This window comes from Garra rufa, chromosome 21 (assembly GCF_049309525.1).
Source record: "Garra rufa chromosome 21, GarRuf1.0, whole genome shotgun sequence".
NCBI classification, from domain to species: Eukaryota; Metazoa; Chordata; class Actinopteri; order Cypriniformes; family Cyprinidae; genus Garra; species Garra rufa.
The window spans coordinates 40,784,571-40,802,624 of NC_133381.1; the positions used below are offsets into that span (position 1 = coordinate 40,784,571).

An 18,054-nucleotide genomic window follows, 5' to 3' on the forward strand; every position below is an offset into this window, starting at 1 on the left:
ATATGAAATTACCATTTTATTAAGGTTTAAAAGCAAATAGTATAAAACAGTTCAAAAACATGTGACCCTGGACCACAAAACCAGTCATAAGGTTAAATTTTACAAAAAACTGAGATATACACATCATATGAAAGCTCAATAAATAAGCTTTCTATTGATGTATGGTTTGTTAGGATAGGACAATATTTGGCCGAGATACATCTATTTGAAAATCTGAAATCTAAGGGTGCAAAAAATCAAAATACTGAGAAAATCACCTTTAAAGTTGTCCAAATTAAGTTCTTAACGATGCACATTACTAATCAAAAATTACATTTGGATAGGTTTACAGTAGGAATTTTACAAAAAATCTTCATGGAACATGATCTTTACTTACAAATGATTTTTGACATAAAAGAAAAATCTATAATTTTGACCCATACAATATATTTTTGGCTATTGCTACAAATATACCCCAGCGACTTAAGACTGGTTTTGTGGTCCAGGGTCACATATATGCAGTGTATTTGATATAATCTGTTCCAATTCGGGGCTGCATGCCTATATCAATTTTTTTTGTTTCTCTTGATATTTTCCCTTTATAACTTTGATTAATATTAAAAAGTTTTATGGGTAGCAGCTGCATGTCATATTTTAATGTAAATTACATATCCAGTGTACTGAAAAGTGCTTTGTGTTTCACTATGAAATATTATTACATCTCCATCCTTAACCGAGAGAACAACACAGACAGTTTCACACACTTATATACAGAAAACAATTAGCAAGCACTTCCTGTATAATCACTGAACCTGTTAATCGCTTTAGTTTAGCACAAGTGCAGTGACTTAATCCAACCAAGGACACTAGAAACAAAATCAAGGAAATGGTCTATATTACATTAAAATTCATTAGAAACATTCACATACACTGTAATAATGACTGCCAGCAATTATATTTCTTTTGCACAATTAAAAAGCACAAACAATTAAGCCACTTTTGACAAACATTATTTGTAGCATACTAAAAGCACATAAATAATGTACATTTCCATACATGACGCCGGAATCATTTGATTATCAAGCTTCTAAAACCAGCCTTGAAAGTAGACGTAAAGCCGTTTCCCTTCCCAGAGGGCTTCAGTGTAAGTAAGCAAGTCTAAAACACTAAATCACAGCAAGATTTGATCAATGCAACAGGAAAGCTCTGTGCTGGGTAGGGCTGCTTCTTACTGTAACTACTTCCTGTATCATAGATTAGAGAATTAGAGGGACTTGAAGACCAACAGAGCTGCACAATTACACATGCCGCAGTCAGCTTTCAACTACCAAGAAAAACGAGCATGTAAACAAATGAATTTGGCCTGTACCTTTAACATTAATACCATCGTCATTTGCTAAAGCTCACTAAAATGAATCAAAGTTGGTGTCAGGGCTGAGTGTCATGAACAAGAACAGCTGAAAAAAAAAATGCATTTCCCTAAATTCCATTTTTACCATTTTAATTTTTTATGGATTTAATTTTAGTGGTAATCAAAAAGCATGCCTAGTTATAACTCATTTGAAATGAAACTTAATTTAACAATTTACTACAAGTTTAACAAAAGGGTAATTTTTAGGGTACCAAATTTGTATATCGAGCACATTCAGGAATAACCTGTGTAATTTTTTTTTCATTTGTGCAATTTCAAGCATTCTTGTTACATTTATATTTTCTAAACAATTTTATATGTACAATTATATATTATGTCAAATTGAAATAAAAAAATAAATAAATTTATAATTATACATACTTTAAATACATTCATACTATATTAAATTATATTAAATTATATTATATTATATTATATTATATTATATTATATTATATTATATTATATTATATTATATTATATTATATTATTAATTATTTTATATTATATTACATTTTTGATTTCCGGGCTCCAGTGTGAATTGTTAAGTAGACAAAGATGAAAGGTGAACAAAAAATATATACATTTTAACTTTAATATATAATTTTAATATTTTTTACAGCATTAAAAAAGTCATATATTTATATTTAAATATATGGTTAAAAAGGAAAGAAGTTAATAAATAATATATTGGGCTTACAGCATATGCAATTAAATTACTCTAAATTCAACAATTAAGTTAATAGTGATTATTTGTATGACAATTTCATGATTATTGTCAGCACAGAATTCATGATCGCGATATGCATGATATTATTTTTTCAAAATACTGCCTAGTCCTACTAGGGCAGGGCAAAACATCGACAAATCTCTTGATTCGAGGAAGGAAAGGGGAGAAAATGACAAAGGAAATGATGCATCCTCTGATAAATCATGTGCATTTCCTTGCAGTCTCCACATTCCTCTAACTCTGCCATGATTACAGTAGAACAGTATAGGACAGAAGTATTCTTTACTTTACCAATCACCTTTTATTTACTGGGGAAAAAAACTATACTATTTCATACTGAAGTTTAGTCAGTTACGGCTCCCTGAATAAAAATAAACATCTAAAACAAATTATAGCAAAAGCATTAAGTATGAAAACAATGAAGGAATCTGTGAGCAGCAGCAGAAAATAAATATCAGGATGACGGTAACATCCAGGGAACAAGCCAAACATTGAAAGTCATTTCCTGTTTGTCAGAAGACCCCCACGTCACAAAACTAGGCTTGACATGCATGAACCCCACCTACAGCCCTTCTGCCCATAGTGGAGAGTCTGTATCATCCCCTTTCCCTCCTTCGTGACTAAACGAATGTCTGGAACAAATGAGGGTTTGGTCAAGAGGCCTCAGATAAAAGTCTGGTCTCGACCTTCCCAATGATGTAATTTTGAGCTTGCTTACTTTTTAGGGTTTCCGTTTCACATTCTAATAATACACGTTCCCTTCGCCAGTGGTAGTGAAGGAGTTCGTGTGTGTTTCTTCACTGCCTTAAGAGGGCAGGGTTTCTTTTGGCCAACACTCACATTATGACACACTGCAGATTCTTACACTATTATAGACTCTCAGTATTTGCCACAGAGTCTGCACAAAATGTGCCCCGCTTCATTTATGACGTCTCCACTTACTCACAAGAAATATTATGATTTAAACAGTACTGTGAAAGGAAAAGGAATGAAGGCCCTGCCTCTTGAGGAGGCCATGGTATGATATTCAAGTCTCTCAAACATGACTTTGAGTTTTGTATGATGGAAAGCAAAACTATGACCAAAATCAAGTAAAGGTGGGCTGTGTGAATGACTCATTGGTGTTTTGCCTGTTTCAAAATATTAAATGGTTTCTGCAGGTTTACGAAGGTCAATGTAATACTTAAGGACCGTTTTTAGACTAATGAAAGAAAAGAATAAATCAAAAGAGCACAATCTATTATTATGTTCTCTAAATGTCTAGAGAGCACACAATGTATTATTATGAGATACTAATATAATTTTTATTAGTATTTTGAATTAGTTTTAGTCATTTTGTTGCACGTTTTTGTCATTCTATAATTTTTTTTAATATTATAATTTTTATTTCAGTTTAGTTTTAGGTTTTCAAATTAACCTAAATGAAAATAAGAAATGTTGTTTTGTCAAATAGCTGTTATATATTTTTTTTTCTATATTAACATGTAGTTTATTTCAAGTAACACATTTAGAATATGCTAGAATATGTAAATAACTTTTAATATATCTGATGCAAATAAGTGATGTTCTTCCTAAGTATTTGTTTTGTTTTCTGACAAACTGATTGAGATGAAGTGAGATCATAAATAAAACCAGAAAAAATATCTGCAGAAAACATACTTCAAAGTAGAAAAAAGTTTTCATGCCCCATTGACATATTTATTGTTAAACATAAACTCTAAATATTGCACACTTTTAAGGTGTTAAGATATTTGTACTTGAAAAATACTGAGGAAAATATTAATTTTTTTGTGGTGCATCATCTAATGGCAATCACCATGACAGTCAGTCAACAAAATAAAAATTTTAAAAATTATTTTTTATTATTAATTAAATTAATGAGAACTACCTTAAACATAAACATTAAATGCACTGTCTTAAATCTTAAAAACTTAACTGCAGAAAACAGCAGACCATCTCAATTATCATGTGGTTATCTGTCTCAATAATGACACTTGACTCTCTTATCTGTAGCACACATTGGGTCAAAAACAAAAAGGTGTTTTACCAATGCTGAATCAAAAAATCTTGAAAGTAAGGTATATACTGTACATACTGTTCCTGGCAAAACTGAAGTTTTTGGGTCAGTGGCAAATATAAAAGGCGTCAAGGCCCCTGATCATCAATTATTAAATAGAATCTGCTGAAACGTTGCTTCAGGAAATGAGTGCTGTAATCAATGTGAGAGTGCTTTCCTGGCATTTCGATTTATTCCATTAGAACATCTAAAGTCTTTCGACGTACAAGACGGAGATGAGATGAACATGGGCAAATATATTGAACATTTTAATAATCCAAAAAAACCTTTTGCCACTATAAAGAACCTTTTGTGGAATGGAAAGGTCCCACCATGGATGTTTAAGATTTTTCATGGAACCATCAAATCCAGTAAAGAGCCTTTATTTTTAAGAGTGTACCAAATCAATGTCTGGTGTGAACATAAGTCAGATGTCTTTTATTACAAACCTCTGTTTACTATTTGTTTAGATTTACCCCACCCAGCCACCCAAAAATAAAGAAAATCATAAGATGAAATAATCAAAGTGAATATTAATTTTTTTTTAAATATAGCTGTGATTAGAGATCGACCGATATGGGTTTTTCTATAACCGATGCCGATGTTTAGAGGTCAGGGTCAGCCGATGGCCGATATGTGCTGCCGATTTTTAGGGCCGATATCTTGAAGTTCTCCTCTTTATTTGCATGCTAAAATGTCACACTAATAATAAGTGGATTGCACATCATTTCTAAACTTAACATCATGAACAATGAACACAATGAACCATCTTGATTCTGTGCACTGCACAGTATTATTATAAAATATTTAACTCAAGTTAACCAAACAAATCAAACTGACCAAGTATTAAATATATAAAACAGATAATATAAAAACTGTCAATCATTTACATAAAAGTTTAAGAGCTGAGATTAATGTTAGACTTTAATGTTTTAAATATAAAATTTGGAATACAGAAAATTTAAATGTTTTATATACGTAACTAAGAGGACCTGCCAGCAGATGGCGGCAAGACATTTAATTACTGAATCATATCATTCATTTGATTCGTTCGAACAGCTGATTCATTCCTGAAAGCATATGACTGTCTTTTTGATGAGAAATTGAATCATTTCACTAAATTCGTTTAAAAACGCATGTTAATTCATAAACGAAACACCGCTGTGTTTGAATGGAGATGCACAGCGGCTCAGTTGTGATTTGTTTCAGAATACTTTTGACAAAAAGAGAGCAAAATCTTACTTTAGACGACAAAACAAAGCTAAATCAGGCAATAGTATAATCTACCAGCCACCCACCTGCACCTATATTTTTCTCAGATTTAGCAAACCACACGCGACCCTATTACCATTATTCTAATTCTTAGTTTTGCATGATAATATGATGAATAAAAAATACGTTATAATAAAAAAAAACATTTACTGACATCTGGACGTGACCATAGTTATAAACTCGCAGTATCTGAGGTGACTGAGAGGGGGACAGGACGGTGCGGGAGCGGGTGCATCAGGTGCAATCATCAAAATATTTTTAAAATGAAGCTGGCGCCACGGTCCTGACCACATAACTCAGGTTCAAATTTTAGAAAATGTAGTTAATGTTTACATTATTATTGATTTATCTCATCCACGCGCGACCCACCCATAAGTAATTAGAATGCATTTATTTATTACCAGACCCGCGGATATAACCACCATCCGTGCATCACTGTCTCCGAGCGAGGCGGAGTAATCAAGACGCTGCATTGTTTGTGAGAGCCGCCACCTTCTCCACTCCACGCATAGAGTTCTCCGACTCGGATACAGGAAAAATAAAACAGAACTTATAACATTGGCGCTAATATGTTAGCAAACAAGCTGCGGATCATTTTAGACTACAGTCTTTAAACTTAACTGCAAGTAAGCAAACCTTTAACCAGCTGTAGCCACATCCTGACGGTTCTATGATTTTCTTTCACTAAGTGAAAGCAACACTTCATAGTTTACTAGTAATATATAGTACATATATGGCAATGGGACTTTGAAATATCAGAATTTAAGCTTTGCCTTTATCTCTCAGAAATGTTTTTGAATCTTACAAAAGTTTTGGCTTGGGGTCCTTCACAGTAGCGTTCCACCGCACCAATAACACGGGGCTGCCCGCAGGCGTGCCTGACTTTAAATCGACGCTACTAAACACGGATATCGGCTGATGCCGATATATTAAAAAATGGCTAATATCGGCCCAATATATTGGCCGGACGATATATCGGTCGACCTCTAGCTGTGATTATTTATGAGCTGATTTTGGGTGTGTTCAACGCATCTTCCTGCAAGCATTCAAGTGAGTGAAGAAAGTTCATCTAACTTGTTTGAAACAAACACCTAGGGTGCACAAATGTCAAAGTGAATTTGTTGCACTTTTGCATTTAATGCACATTGCAAGAGATTCTGAGCTTACTAGAGTACATTCAGAGAGTCTGAAAAGCACTCAGCTGCAGAAACGAACTGGAAAAGTGGCATTTAATTCTACAAAATATGATCAATTGAGTTATTTAAAGTAGAATGTGCTGCTATTACTAAACAGCAACATTTCATGCCAAAGGCAAACGACTGAGGTTTGCACATACACTCTTCGTCCCCAAGTACAGTGAAGACCAAACAACAGACTCCAGTACACTATAAATGTAAAAGAAAGGATGAGCAGGACAGGCATATCACGTCAAGGCTACAGAATGGATTTCACGACACAGAAAGGACATGAACACCAGAGGCGTATGGTATCTTTGTCTTCCTAAAGCTGGACAGACACGTCGAGCTCACAAGGGCAAAATCAAAGTCACAAAAAGAAGAGTCATTTGACCCCTTCCCACCAATTGCAGAGCTCAGGACAACATGTGACGGCGGTCACTTGAAAACAATTTAAAGACGCCTGTTCTTAAATTTGCACCAATATTACAGCGGGATGAGGGGAAAGATTCAAACAAGATTAGTGAAAAGAGAAAAACAAACAGCTAATTTTAAACGGCAAGACCCTGTTATGATCAGCACAGTGGTACTCAAAACTATTTTTAAAATATGATAGTGATTTCACCCTATCCGTTACTTCAGATTCCACAATATGTCAAACGAGAAAATAAACACATGTGCACATTATCTGTATGGTATTTGGCATCTAGAGAGTTGGAAGCATCCAAGAACCTGCTGTACCACTGATCTGTTTAACCCTGTAAAGCCTGGCTTATGAAATAATAGTCTAAAAAAACCAAACACATTTTTACTGAACCTTTACTTTGCATGCATTTTTTAAATATCATATTTGATCCATCAGGCTGATATAGTGAGAATGTGAAGGAAAAAACAGCTCAATTTTATTTAGAGGCAAAAATAAACAATTTGGTGCAGATGTTGAAATTTAGACGAAAAAAATAAGATAAAATTATGATGCTTGTAATGTAAATCAATCTCTATAACAGTATAATATAAATATCAGTCATCACTCTGTTTCTCCAATTATATTTTATCCAAAGATGACTGAGAGATGAACCAATAAACATTCCTCAAAAGATCCTGATGATCAGATCTGAGACTCACTGATTTTTCAACAAAATTATTGATTGGAGAATCAAGTAAAGCCAAGCTGCTTGATTGATCATTTAAAGGCCTACACAGTTGGCTGCCAGCAGACAAAAATAGTACTAATACTCAGATCCAAACAGAATCTAAAAACCAGTTTGAAAAGAGTCAAAAGTGAGCTAAATGGAGCAAAGAGTACTGCACTCTTAATAGCTGAGCTGAAAGCAAAATATGTCATAAAGAAACACACAGGTGAAGGATGAATAGGAATTAGTGAATCATAGGTTCTGCGTATTGCACAAATTTTGCATGGGTATAATAACACACAAAAAAGATTTTGATGACCACTACTACAGATACTAACTCTGGTTTTGTATATTGTTATTATGCATATTATCTATAAAGTATTTGGCATTGTGAGATCTGTGCTGTAGTTTAATGAGCCAAGAGACGATATTTCTCAACACCAAAAGACAGCAATGAAGCACAGAGGAGCATGACAACATTTTTCTTTTGCTCCAAACAGGAATCCTCAAGCAGCACACATGAAGAAATGAAAGTCTCTCGCTCTCTGAGGGGTTAATAGCTAACATGTGCTTTAAAGCGGCACAAGCTCTCCCATAGCACCACTACACATTCCTGAAGAGTTTACAGGGTTAATGCATGGGTAACTAGACCCTGAATGAGTTTTCTCACACATCTACCCTCAAACAAAGCTGTTTTTTACATCGCTGCTCAAAGATGAAGGTAGAGCCACAGGAGGTCCCACATTCACCAGCAAAGAAGAAAACAACAGATGCCACAGCTGATAGTTTACAGCAACACTTTTAGCCACTATTAAGTGCCGACTGCATTTAACAAGTCGTCTCATCTCAAGGGTTTCACAAGCACACTACGCCAGAAAAATGTAGTTGCTAATACAGCAATGCCTTCACAAGGGAGAATCAGGGGACATGTGTTCTCCATCTTCCTCTTTCATATGACCCCATCTTTATGGAGTGGGAAGAGCATGGAAACAAAGGCTGATTTGTTCTGTAGCTCTAAACAACAAGGATGAACTGCAAGGACCCAGCGAGGAAGCAGACTATGGTACATTGGTATCTATGGTATCATTCCAAACCCTTGTTTCTAACCAAAATAAAGTGGTCTCAATCTCAGACAAACACACTCTTTTAATAATGCAAGGAAATACTTAGCAATCAACCATTAGGGTTTTTCATTAACTGATGCAACATCTAGAGAGAGGGGTGGCTGATAAAACTGATTGATGATGATGACCGGTTCGCACCATGAACAATAACTAAATTAGCGTCCGCACCAGCTGATACCGTTCTGTCTATTATAAGTGCAAGATGAAGTTTAGATGATGTTTTTGTGTGGAAAAAAGTGATCATTCCTCTGTGTCAACTCCACTATTTCCAAAGAACCAGAACAAATGTGACCCTGGACCACAAAACCAGTCATAAGTAGCACAGATATATTTGTAACAATAGCCAACAATACATTGCATGGGTCAATTTTTTTCTTTTACGCCAAAAATCATACATCAATGGAAAGCTTATTTATTCAGCTTTCAGACAACGTATAAATCTCAGTTTCAAAAAATGGACCCTTATGACTGATTTTGTGGTCCAGGGTCACAAGTGTTAAAACATTATAGTTATTGGTAACATCCTTGGTGTGAATGGGCCTTAACAATACAATTTAATGACTGTTGGCTAACTACTGCAATATGGAAAGTTCACAATATGTGACCCTGGACCACAAAACCAGCCTTAAATAGCAGGGGTATATTTGTAGCAATAGCTAACAATACATTGTGATGGGTCAAAATGATCAATTTTTCTTTTATGCCAAAAATCATTAGGATATTATGTAAAGACCATGTTCCAAGAAGATATTTTGCAAATGTCCAACTGCAAATATATCAAAACTTAAATTTTGAATAGTAATATTCATTGCTAAGAACTTCATTTGGACAACTTAACATTTAGATTTTTTGAACCCTCAGATTCCAAATTTTCAAATAGTTGTATCTCGAGTCAAATATTGTCCTATTCTAACAAACCATATATCAATCAAAAAACCTTATTTGTTCAGCTTTCAGATGATATATAAATCTCAATTTCAAAAAATTGATCCTTATGACTGGTTTTGTGGTCCAGAGTCTCAAATATTAAAACATTATAGTAATAGGTAACATCCTTGATGTGAATGTGCCTTGCCAATACAAATTCATGACTGCTAGCTAACTACTGCAATATGGAAAATTCACAATATTACAAGAAATATGCAATAATCACAGACAAGGCTGTTGGTAGGGTGTGACCACACACTTTTGCTATTATAGCTGCCAGTCAATACTGCTAGTCTCCAGCTAACCAAATATCATCTAATTAAACAGTCTGTTCTATATATATCTTTTTCATTAGAAATAATGAAGGATTCACCAACTTCATGTGAAACTTGCTAAACACCAGATGCCTGAATACAGTGTATGATGAATTACAGTTGAGTCTGGTCACTATAACTCAACATCTAGTGAATAATCATGTGTAAGCCGACCATGAGTCAATGAAAGCGTGGTAAGCATGAGCATCATTCATCTCAGAGGCTGCAAACTCATCCTGTAAGTTGGAAACTGTGTACATACCGAGTTTCTCCACGAGTTTGAGCATCACACCGCCGATGTGAATTTCCCCGGTGACTCTGAGAGACACATCCCTGTTGAGATCAGTGACATTCATCTTCAGCTCCCAGGTCCCATCCGCGTAGCAGCCATCTGGCATCCGTATACCGTCCAACGCCATCCTTTGGAAATAGCGTCAAAACCATTATGATGTGAAGTCTGTCAGCTTCAGGCAACAAGTGGCCTACATGCTACTTTGCAACAGACTGACATACAGATCTCAAAAGCTATTTAGCTCCCCACCTAGACAACATTTTGGGCATTACAGAGAGCGATGCACCCTAGGTAGGCAGCACACTCCTTTTTGATTCTGAGTTACAGCAATGTACACAATGTAAACTAAACAGGTGATCAATAAAAGAAAATGTGTGAATTAAAAATAAATACAAAAATAAACTCTTCAGGAATTATAAATGGAAAATGATATTAGAAATATTAAATATTAGATAGCAAACATTAGATATGCTTTGGGATACATTGTACAAGTTCGTCATGCCAATAATAGCACATTTCAACTGAATGGATTTATATTATTTCTAGAAGCTAACTGCTGAAGTAGTTAACTCACACCAGCCTCTCAATTTAATAAATCACAATAAAATGTCATAATGGAAGATATAATGGTTTAGTTTAGTTAAAATAAACCTGTAGCTCCTTCAACTAACGGTCAAACTCTGAGCTAGGGCTCTGGTGACGTCAGCAGCCCCGCTCCAAATGCCAACTAAATAAAGACAGCCAGGTCAATGATAGAAAACACACCAAAACGACTGAGAAAGTTACAGTTTACTCGCTTTTTGGCTGAATGCGAGCGTACGTCTTCGAAGCAAAGTAAGCAGTCGGGTTTGAAAGGCGCAACAGTGAGATTTTTATTCAGAGTTGCGGAGTTACGCCAGACAAATCCTGAGAGAGAGGGGTGAAATCATAGCGTTCACTAACCTTCACAAATACGCCGAAACAAATCCGCAAAACACCACTTCAGTTCCCAGAACTTCAACAGGCTACGCGTTTTCTTTCCTTCGACCGCGTATTTAATCCTATCATGAGGAAGCTTCCCGAAAAAGGAAAAATCGCCAAAGTCCAGCGGCTCCTGAAGGGGTTTGCGTTAATGGAGTCCAGTGGCCGTTCTCTCTCTCTCTCTCTCTCACTCACACACACTCTCTCTCTCTCTCTCTCCTCCAGCCCGCCCTCAGATAACGTCACTCACGCTCCGCTCGCGCTTTCCGCTCTCCGTCCATCACTCCAGTCGCCATTCCCTTCTACATACGTTTTTTTTTTCTTTAGGAATATTTATTTTTATTTTTTAAATAGTTAATTTCGTTAAAAAAATCAACTAACCTATTTGTTTTATTTTCTTTGTAACTGTTTTAAAAAAAAAAGCGCCTTATATCGTTAACATTATCAGACCTTCCTGTCAATGTGTGAAATTCAAAAAAGAACAAATTAAATGCAAATTAAAGTAAACGCAAACGCCGCTAACAGGGAACGTTATCAGAATTTAGCTTAGTTATTTCAAGTAACGCTAATATTCGTTCAAAGTCTTTAAACATGTTCTTAAAACGATCACAAAAACATATCGTCCCTATACGTTTTACTTGGACGTTCACCTAACATTTTTTTAAATGTTAATGTTTTAGAATGTTGTGAGAGCATTCGAAATAACGTTCCCACAATGTTATGTCATTTCAAAATGGGATGTTCTCTTAGCGTTCACATAACCAAAACAACAACAACAACATTCATTGCTTAATGCTAAAATTAAGTCACCACCAGTTCATTTTAATGAATATTGGCATTAGTTAGCCTACATTTTCTTTGAAATCACACACAACTGTTCATTCTGAACGGGTTAATTGTGTTTAAACGATTGTCATCACTGATAACAATCAGTTTAACAGCAATAAACAAGACACAATTGTCAAATTAGTGTTTCAAAGCTTTTCTATGGGAGTAAATCCAAGAGTTAACAGGCCATCTGGAATATAATTTGACTACAGGGGTGTAGTAACTGCCTTTTATGGGAATAAAATGTTGTAAGATACCTGTTTGGTTGACTGTAAGTTTTATTCATACACTAAATAAGCCTTTTCTGGTAGCTTTCTGTTCTCCTTCCCTGCTCATTTGATTTTAGGATTACTATAGATTTAAGATGGTTTATTCATTATCATATGTGAAATCACTTGTTAGTCAGATAATGTGATTTTGCAGCTGTTTAATTGGCATAAAACCAACATGCTTTGTCAGATGTGGATTTTTTTTTAACCATTTCATTCAAATGCATTTGAATATTTCAAACAGAGTTCAAATCCAGCTTGTATTGCTCTGGAGAGCAGGAATTTGTGCTTGAGTCGTGGACTGCATCACAAGAATTTATAACCTCTCTCTCTGACCTCTTCCTCTGTGTCTGGCAAGGGAGCCATTGCCTTTTTAGGCTGTGTTTTAATTAGCGTGTAAACAGGCCGTGAGGCAGAGCAGGGAAATGAAGTGGATGGGAAGAGCTTCACAAGAAGAGGTGTTTCTGTGTATGTGTGAGCTGGGATGGGAACTGTTACACATCTGACACTTTAATTGAGTCATTTTAACTTTGAAATGATTTGAATTGTTCCTAAAAGTGCTTTTATATGGCTGAGAACATTATTTGTCAAAGCTTCCGCTCTTTAATGCATAACAGAAAGAAGAACAGCAAAACAGCTTTGGTTCCTGTTAATGTAAAAAAAAAAATTGGTCTTTAAAATATAGCAATGATTGTATCTCAAGACATAAGAAGAAAAAATGTCTCATTTATTCACTCTAAGCTCATGCAAAGTCAATGCAAATTTACTGGTAGCTGTGTGGATACATCTGTAGGATGAGAAGAGTTGCTGGAAAAAGAAAAGTGTTAAATGATGGCTGCCATCTAGTGGTCAAACTAAATTCGGGTCTCTCAAGGAATACAAAGTTTAAACTGCATATATGACAATTGTATAAGAATTAGAATTACATAAATGCTATTTAAAAGTCATGTGAAATATAATATAGCATGTGCTGCAGCAGGATGCATTCTTATACACTAAGCTCATGTATGTTTTAACTCATATTACTCACCAGTATTGCATTTGCATTGAGATTGCTCCCAAATAATCTACATTTGTACTTACAGTGCCTTGCAAAAGTATCACCCCTTCATTTTTTTCACATTTTGTTATGTTGCTGCTTTATGTTAAACTACTTTAAATTACTTTTTCCCCACATTAATCCCTACTCCATAATGGCAAAGCAAAAAATAGGTTTTTAACATTTGTGCAAATCTATTAAAAATAAAAAAACGAAAAGATCCCGTTGCATAAGTATTCATACCCTTTTCTGGGAAACTCGAAATTTAGCTCAGGAGCATTCATATTGTTTCTAGATGTTACTACACTTGGAGTGGAGTTAAACTGTGGCAAATTCATTTGAATGAGTATGATTTAGAAACACACACCTCTCAGAAAAGGTCTAACAGCTGAAAATGCATCACAGAGCAAAAACCAAGTCCTGAGGTCAAGATAACTGCCTGTAGAGCTCAGTGACAGACTTGCGTTAAGGCGATGATCTAGGGAAGAGTTCAGAAACAAATCTGCTGCATTGAAGGTTGACAGAAGCATTCTCCATAATGGAAGACGATTGGAACAACTAGGACTCTAGAAAATGTCTGCCAGCCCCCATCCAAGCTGACAGAGATGGAGAGGTGAAAAGGTGAGGCAAAGAATGGCAGATAATTGCCAAATGCAGATGTGCAAAGCTTGTCACATCAGACCCAAAACACTTCAACAAAGGTGCTTCAACTATATACTGAGTTAAGGGTATGAATACTTATGCAATGTACTCATTTCAGTGTTTTATTTTGAATAAATGTGTAAAATTTGCAAATCTGGTTTTTGCTTTGTCATTATTATGGTGTATGGAGTGTAAAATGATGTGGGGAAAAACTAATTTAAAGCAGTTTAACATAATGCTGCAACAAAACAAAATGTGAAAAAATGGCACTGTATACCACATATTTACTTGCACTGACCAACTGTTTCAAGAGCAGCAAGGTTTAAACAAAGAACAATGTTGCTCAGTGTACTAATAAATTAATAAACGTTGTTCCCAAAACAGATGATCTGTGTTTGCATTTCAGATATTGATTTCTTAAAGTAACAGTTCAGCCAAAAATGAAAATTAGCTGAAAATGTCTTCATCCTGGGGTCATCCAAAAAAGATGAGTTTGTTTCTTCATCAGATTTTAATGGAGGAAGCATTATTATGGATTATGACATTTTTTCTTCTATTTTGTCTAGGAGCAACGGTTTGAAGTTAGCAATGTCAAATGATGGATTTGTTTCTTACAAACACACAGCTGCAGCTTCACAAGATGGTGGTGTGGAATACTTGTTTTGTTTTTATCAGCTGTTTAGGCTCTCATTCTGACGGCACCCATTCACTGCAGAGGATCCATTGGTGAGCAAGTGATGGAATGCTACATTTCTCAAAACAAACTCATCTACATTTGAAAGGCCTGAAGGTGAGCACTTTTTCAGCCAATTTAAATTTAAAAACAGGATAATGCTTTTTAGAATTTTATGACATAAACACAATATTAGTCAGATTTCCTTGACATAGCAATCAACCCATGACAGAAAATCCACAAATGCTAGTCATTCCCAACCTTGAGGAACGATTCTTTTAAAAAGCTGTTTATTTAGTGATGTTTGGCCTTAAATTGCCCACACAAGACATAACCTTTGTTAAACCTCTCATATTTGATTTAGAAGTAAATACATCAGGTCTTTTTTGAGGAAGGTTCTCTCTGAGACCTCCAGCACTGTGCAAACTTGTAATAGAAGAGAATCATTGTTTATAGGCAGTTTAATTAATTAAACAGTAGAGCTAACAGAGATCCAGTGTAACATGAGTGGACAGAAACACATTTCTGCTGTTGAGAAAGCCTTACTGATGAGACTGTGGGATACACACACACACACACACACACACACACACACACACACACACACACACACACACACACACACACAAATGAAGAAACAGGTTTAGACTAATACAATAAATAAATAAATAAATACAGATAATGTCACCCACGAGAAATCTTAATGAATCTAATTAGGCAACCAATTCATTTTTACTTCTGCTTTTTAAGTGCAGAAGGTGAACAGACAAGTAAAATCATTTCAATAAACAAATATTCAATCAACAGCTTTTCTTGTCATCAAATAGTGACAACAGAAACAGGAACATCAAACTACATGACCTAACAGTCTTGAGCCCGTCACATCTGATCCTACATACACATCTAGACGAAATAATGTTTTCCATCAGCTGTCTACGATTAATAGTGTTGTTATTCGTGGCACATATAAATGCTAAAACTGTAGTTAAGTGAAGGCTGAATCTTGGAAAAACCTTTCAAGAACATGTCCAGCTTTTAGTCCAAAATAAAAGAAAATTATAAGTTGCTGCAAGAATTTTTTTTTTTTTTTAAATAAAAACAACTTATTTAACTTTGTTTGTTCATTGCATTGTAAGATTATTTTCATGTCTGGATGTATTAAACAATATGCAAACATAATAATTACGTAAATCATACAATTTTGGGTTGTGAAATTTAACTCTGACATGTTCTGGGCAATGAACACAACCTGCTCACAAACTCTGTGAAGGATTTGGCTAATAACTGTGACACGAGCGTGTTGAATTATCTCCCCGTTCATTCATAATCATGTGCGCTGCATCACTAAAAGAAATAAACAAGGTCAAACCACATCACATTGTAGTTGTGAGGGCATAATAAAGAAACCTCAAGTACCTTTCTGCAAAAAAATAAAATTTTGTTAACAATACACATTTAGTTGTGCTTCTTATTGCATTAAATAGACATTGTTCCCTCAAGTCAAAACAAAAATATCTAAAAAAAATCTCTCATATTTACATTTAAGTAAGTGCCACCCATTATCAAGGGTTTATTGCGTACAAAAAACATTTCCACCACAGAATAAAAATAAAAAGGTAACTGTGACCAGTGTTGGGGGTAACACATTACAATTAACGCAAGTTACGTAATAATATTACTTTTTACAAGTAACTAGTAAAGTAACGCATTACTTCTTAATTGACAAGAAAATATCTGAGTTACTTGTTCAAATAAGTAATGCCATTACTATATAATCTAACATTTGTTTTCCTTTTTTATTGTTGAAGAGTTGAACATTTTTTCTTCTGCGGTCTACTGTACAGACGTCAATTTACTTTTCTCTAAGCCTGAGGCTTTTGGTGTAAAAAGGCTTTTACATTTGACAAAAATAGAACTTTTTATAATAAAACAAACAAGCAAGCCCTGCCCAGATTTGAAAAAGTAACGCAAAAGTAACATAACGCAACGCATTACTTTTAATAAAAAGTAACTAACACAATTATTTATTTTTTATTGAGTAACTCAATATTGTAATGCATTACTTTAATGCAAGTAACTTTCCCCAACACTGACTGTGACATTTTATCTTGCAATTCTGACTACTCAGATTTTTTTTCTGAGGACATCAGAATTTGCAATTATGAGCTTAGAACTTGCAATTGTGAAAAAAGTCTGCATTGTGAGGTAAAAACTTTACAATTACCTTGCAATTACCTTATTTTTTTATTCCATGGTAGAAACAGGCTTCCATAATTATGTGCCACTGACTAAATTAATAAGTCTTTTCGACATCTAGAGCTGCATCGGCCAAACTCTACATATACCTTGTGTGGAACAGGTGCACTATTTTAACTATTTATTATATAAAAAATATTATGATTTCTTAATAATGAGGTTGGGAGCTGCAAGTTTTGCATAGTCCTCCATAGCCTCTGTCCGTCTGGGAAGGCTTAGGACACTCAGAGGCACCAAGTGTTCTTTAAAGAGACCCAAAGCGGACAGGATGGGATCAGTCTTTATTGAGGAAAGTGCCGTCTGTGCTACATGGGACTGGTGTTTTATGTCTGGTTTGTGCTCTGTTGTTTGTATATGAAGGTCAGGAGGAACAGGGCAACATCATGGGACGTCCAGTAGGCCGTGTGTGAGGTCACAGCTGACCAATAGCGGCTCTCCACCAAACCCTCCCGAAGCTCATAGTCAATGCGGTGCTCCATCTCAACTGTGACATACGCAACAACCAAAGACATTCTGAGTTAATTATGAGTAAATGATGACAAAACTGTCCTTCTTAGGTCAACTATTGCTTTAGGATCTAACATACACTCAAAGGTTCTGGGGTTGTAAGATTTAACATTTTTAAAATAAGGCTGTATTTATTTCATTAAAAAACACAGTAAAAACAATATTATGAAATTGAATTACAATTTAAAATGTGTTTTCTACACTGCAAAAAATGCTTTTCTTACTTAGATATTTTGTCTTGTTTCCAGCCAAAATATCTAAAAATCATTGAATCAGGAAGGATTTTCTAGACAAGTAAAAATTGTCTTGTTTTGAGTAAAAACAAGTCAAAATTAAGTGAGTTTTTGCTTAAAACAAGCAAAATAATCTGCCGAAGGGGTAAGAAAAATAATCTAGTTGTCTGCTTGAAATAAGATTTTTTTTTCTTACCCAATTGGCAGATTATTTAGCTTGTTTTAAGCAAAAAC

The 18,054-nt window shown here is 34.9% G+C and overlaps 2 protein-coding genes across 6 annotated transcripts in view; both read right to left on the reverse strand.

The window, feature by feature from the left end:
• fermt2 (FERM domain containing kindlin 2) overlaps window positions 1–11,550 on the reverse strand; it is a 56,252-nt gene extending 44,702 nt beyond the window's left edge. For all 4 annotated transcript variants that reach the window (XM_073826642.1, XM_073826641.1, XM_073826640.1 and 1 more), the window contains exons 1-2: window positions 11,356–11,550; window positions 10,384–10,541 (exon numbers count right to left, since the gene is read on the reverse strand). In XM_073826642.1, coding sequence (XP_073682743.1) covers window positions 10,384–10,540 — 157 coding nt within the window. In that variant the 5' untranslated portion in view covers window position 10,541; window positions 11,356–11,550. The remainder of the gene's footprint in view (window positions 1–10,383; window positions 10,542–11,355) is intronic.
• A 3,568-nt stretch (window positions 11,551–15,118) lies between these two features.
• The window catches only part of ddhd1a (DDHD domain containing 1a), a 29,429-nt gene continuing 26,493 nt past the window's right edge, over window positions 15,119–18,054 (reverse strand). For both annotated transcript variants that reach the window (XM_073827246.1, XM_073827245.1), the window contains one exon: window positions 15,119–17,564. In XM_073827246.1, the coding sequence (XP_073683347.1) occupies window positions 17,404–17,564 (161 nt within the window). In that variant the 3' untranslated portion in view covers window positions 15,119–17,403. The remainder of the gene's footprint in view (window positions 17,565–18,054) is intronic.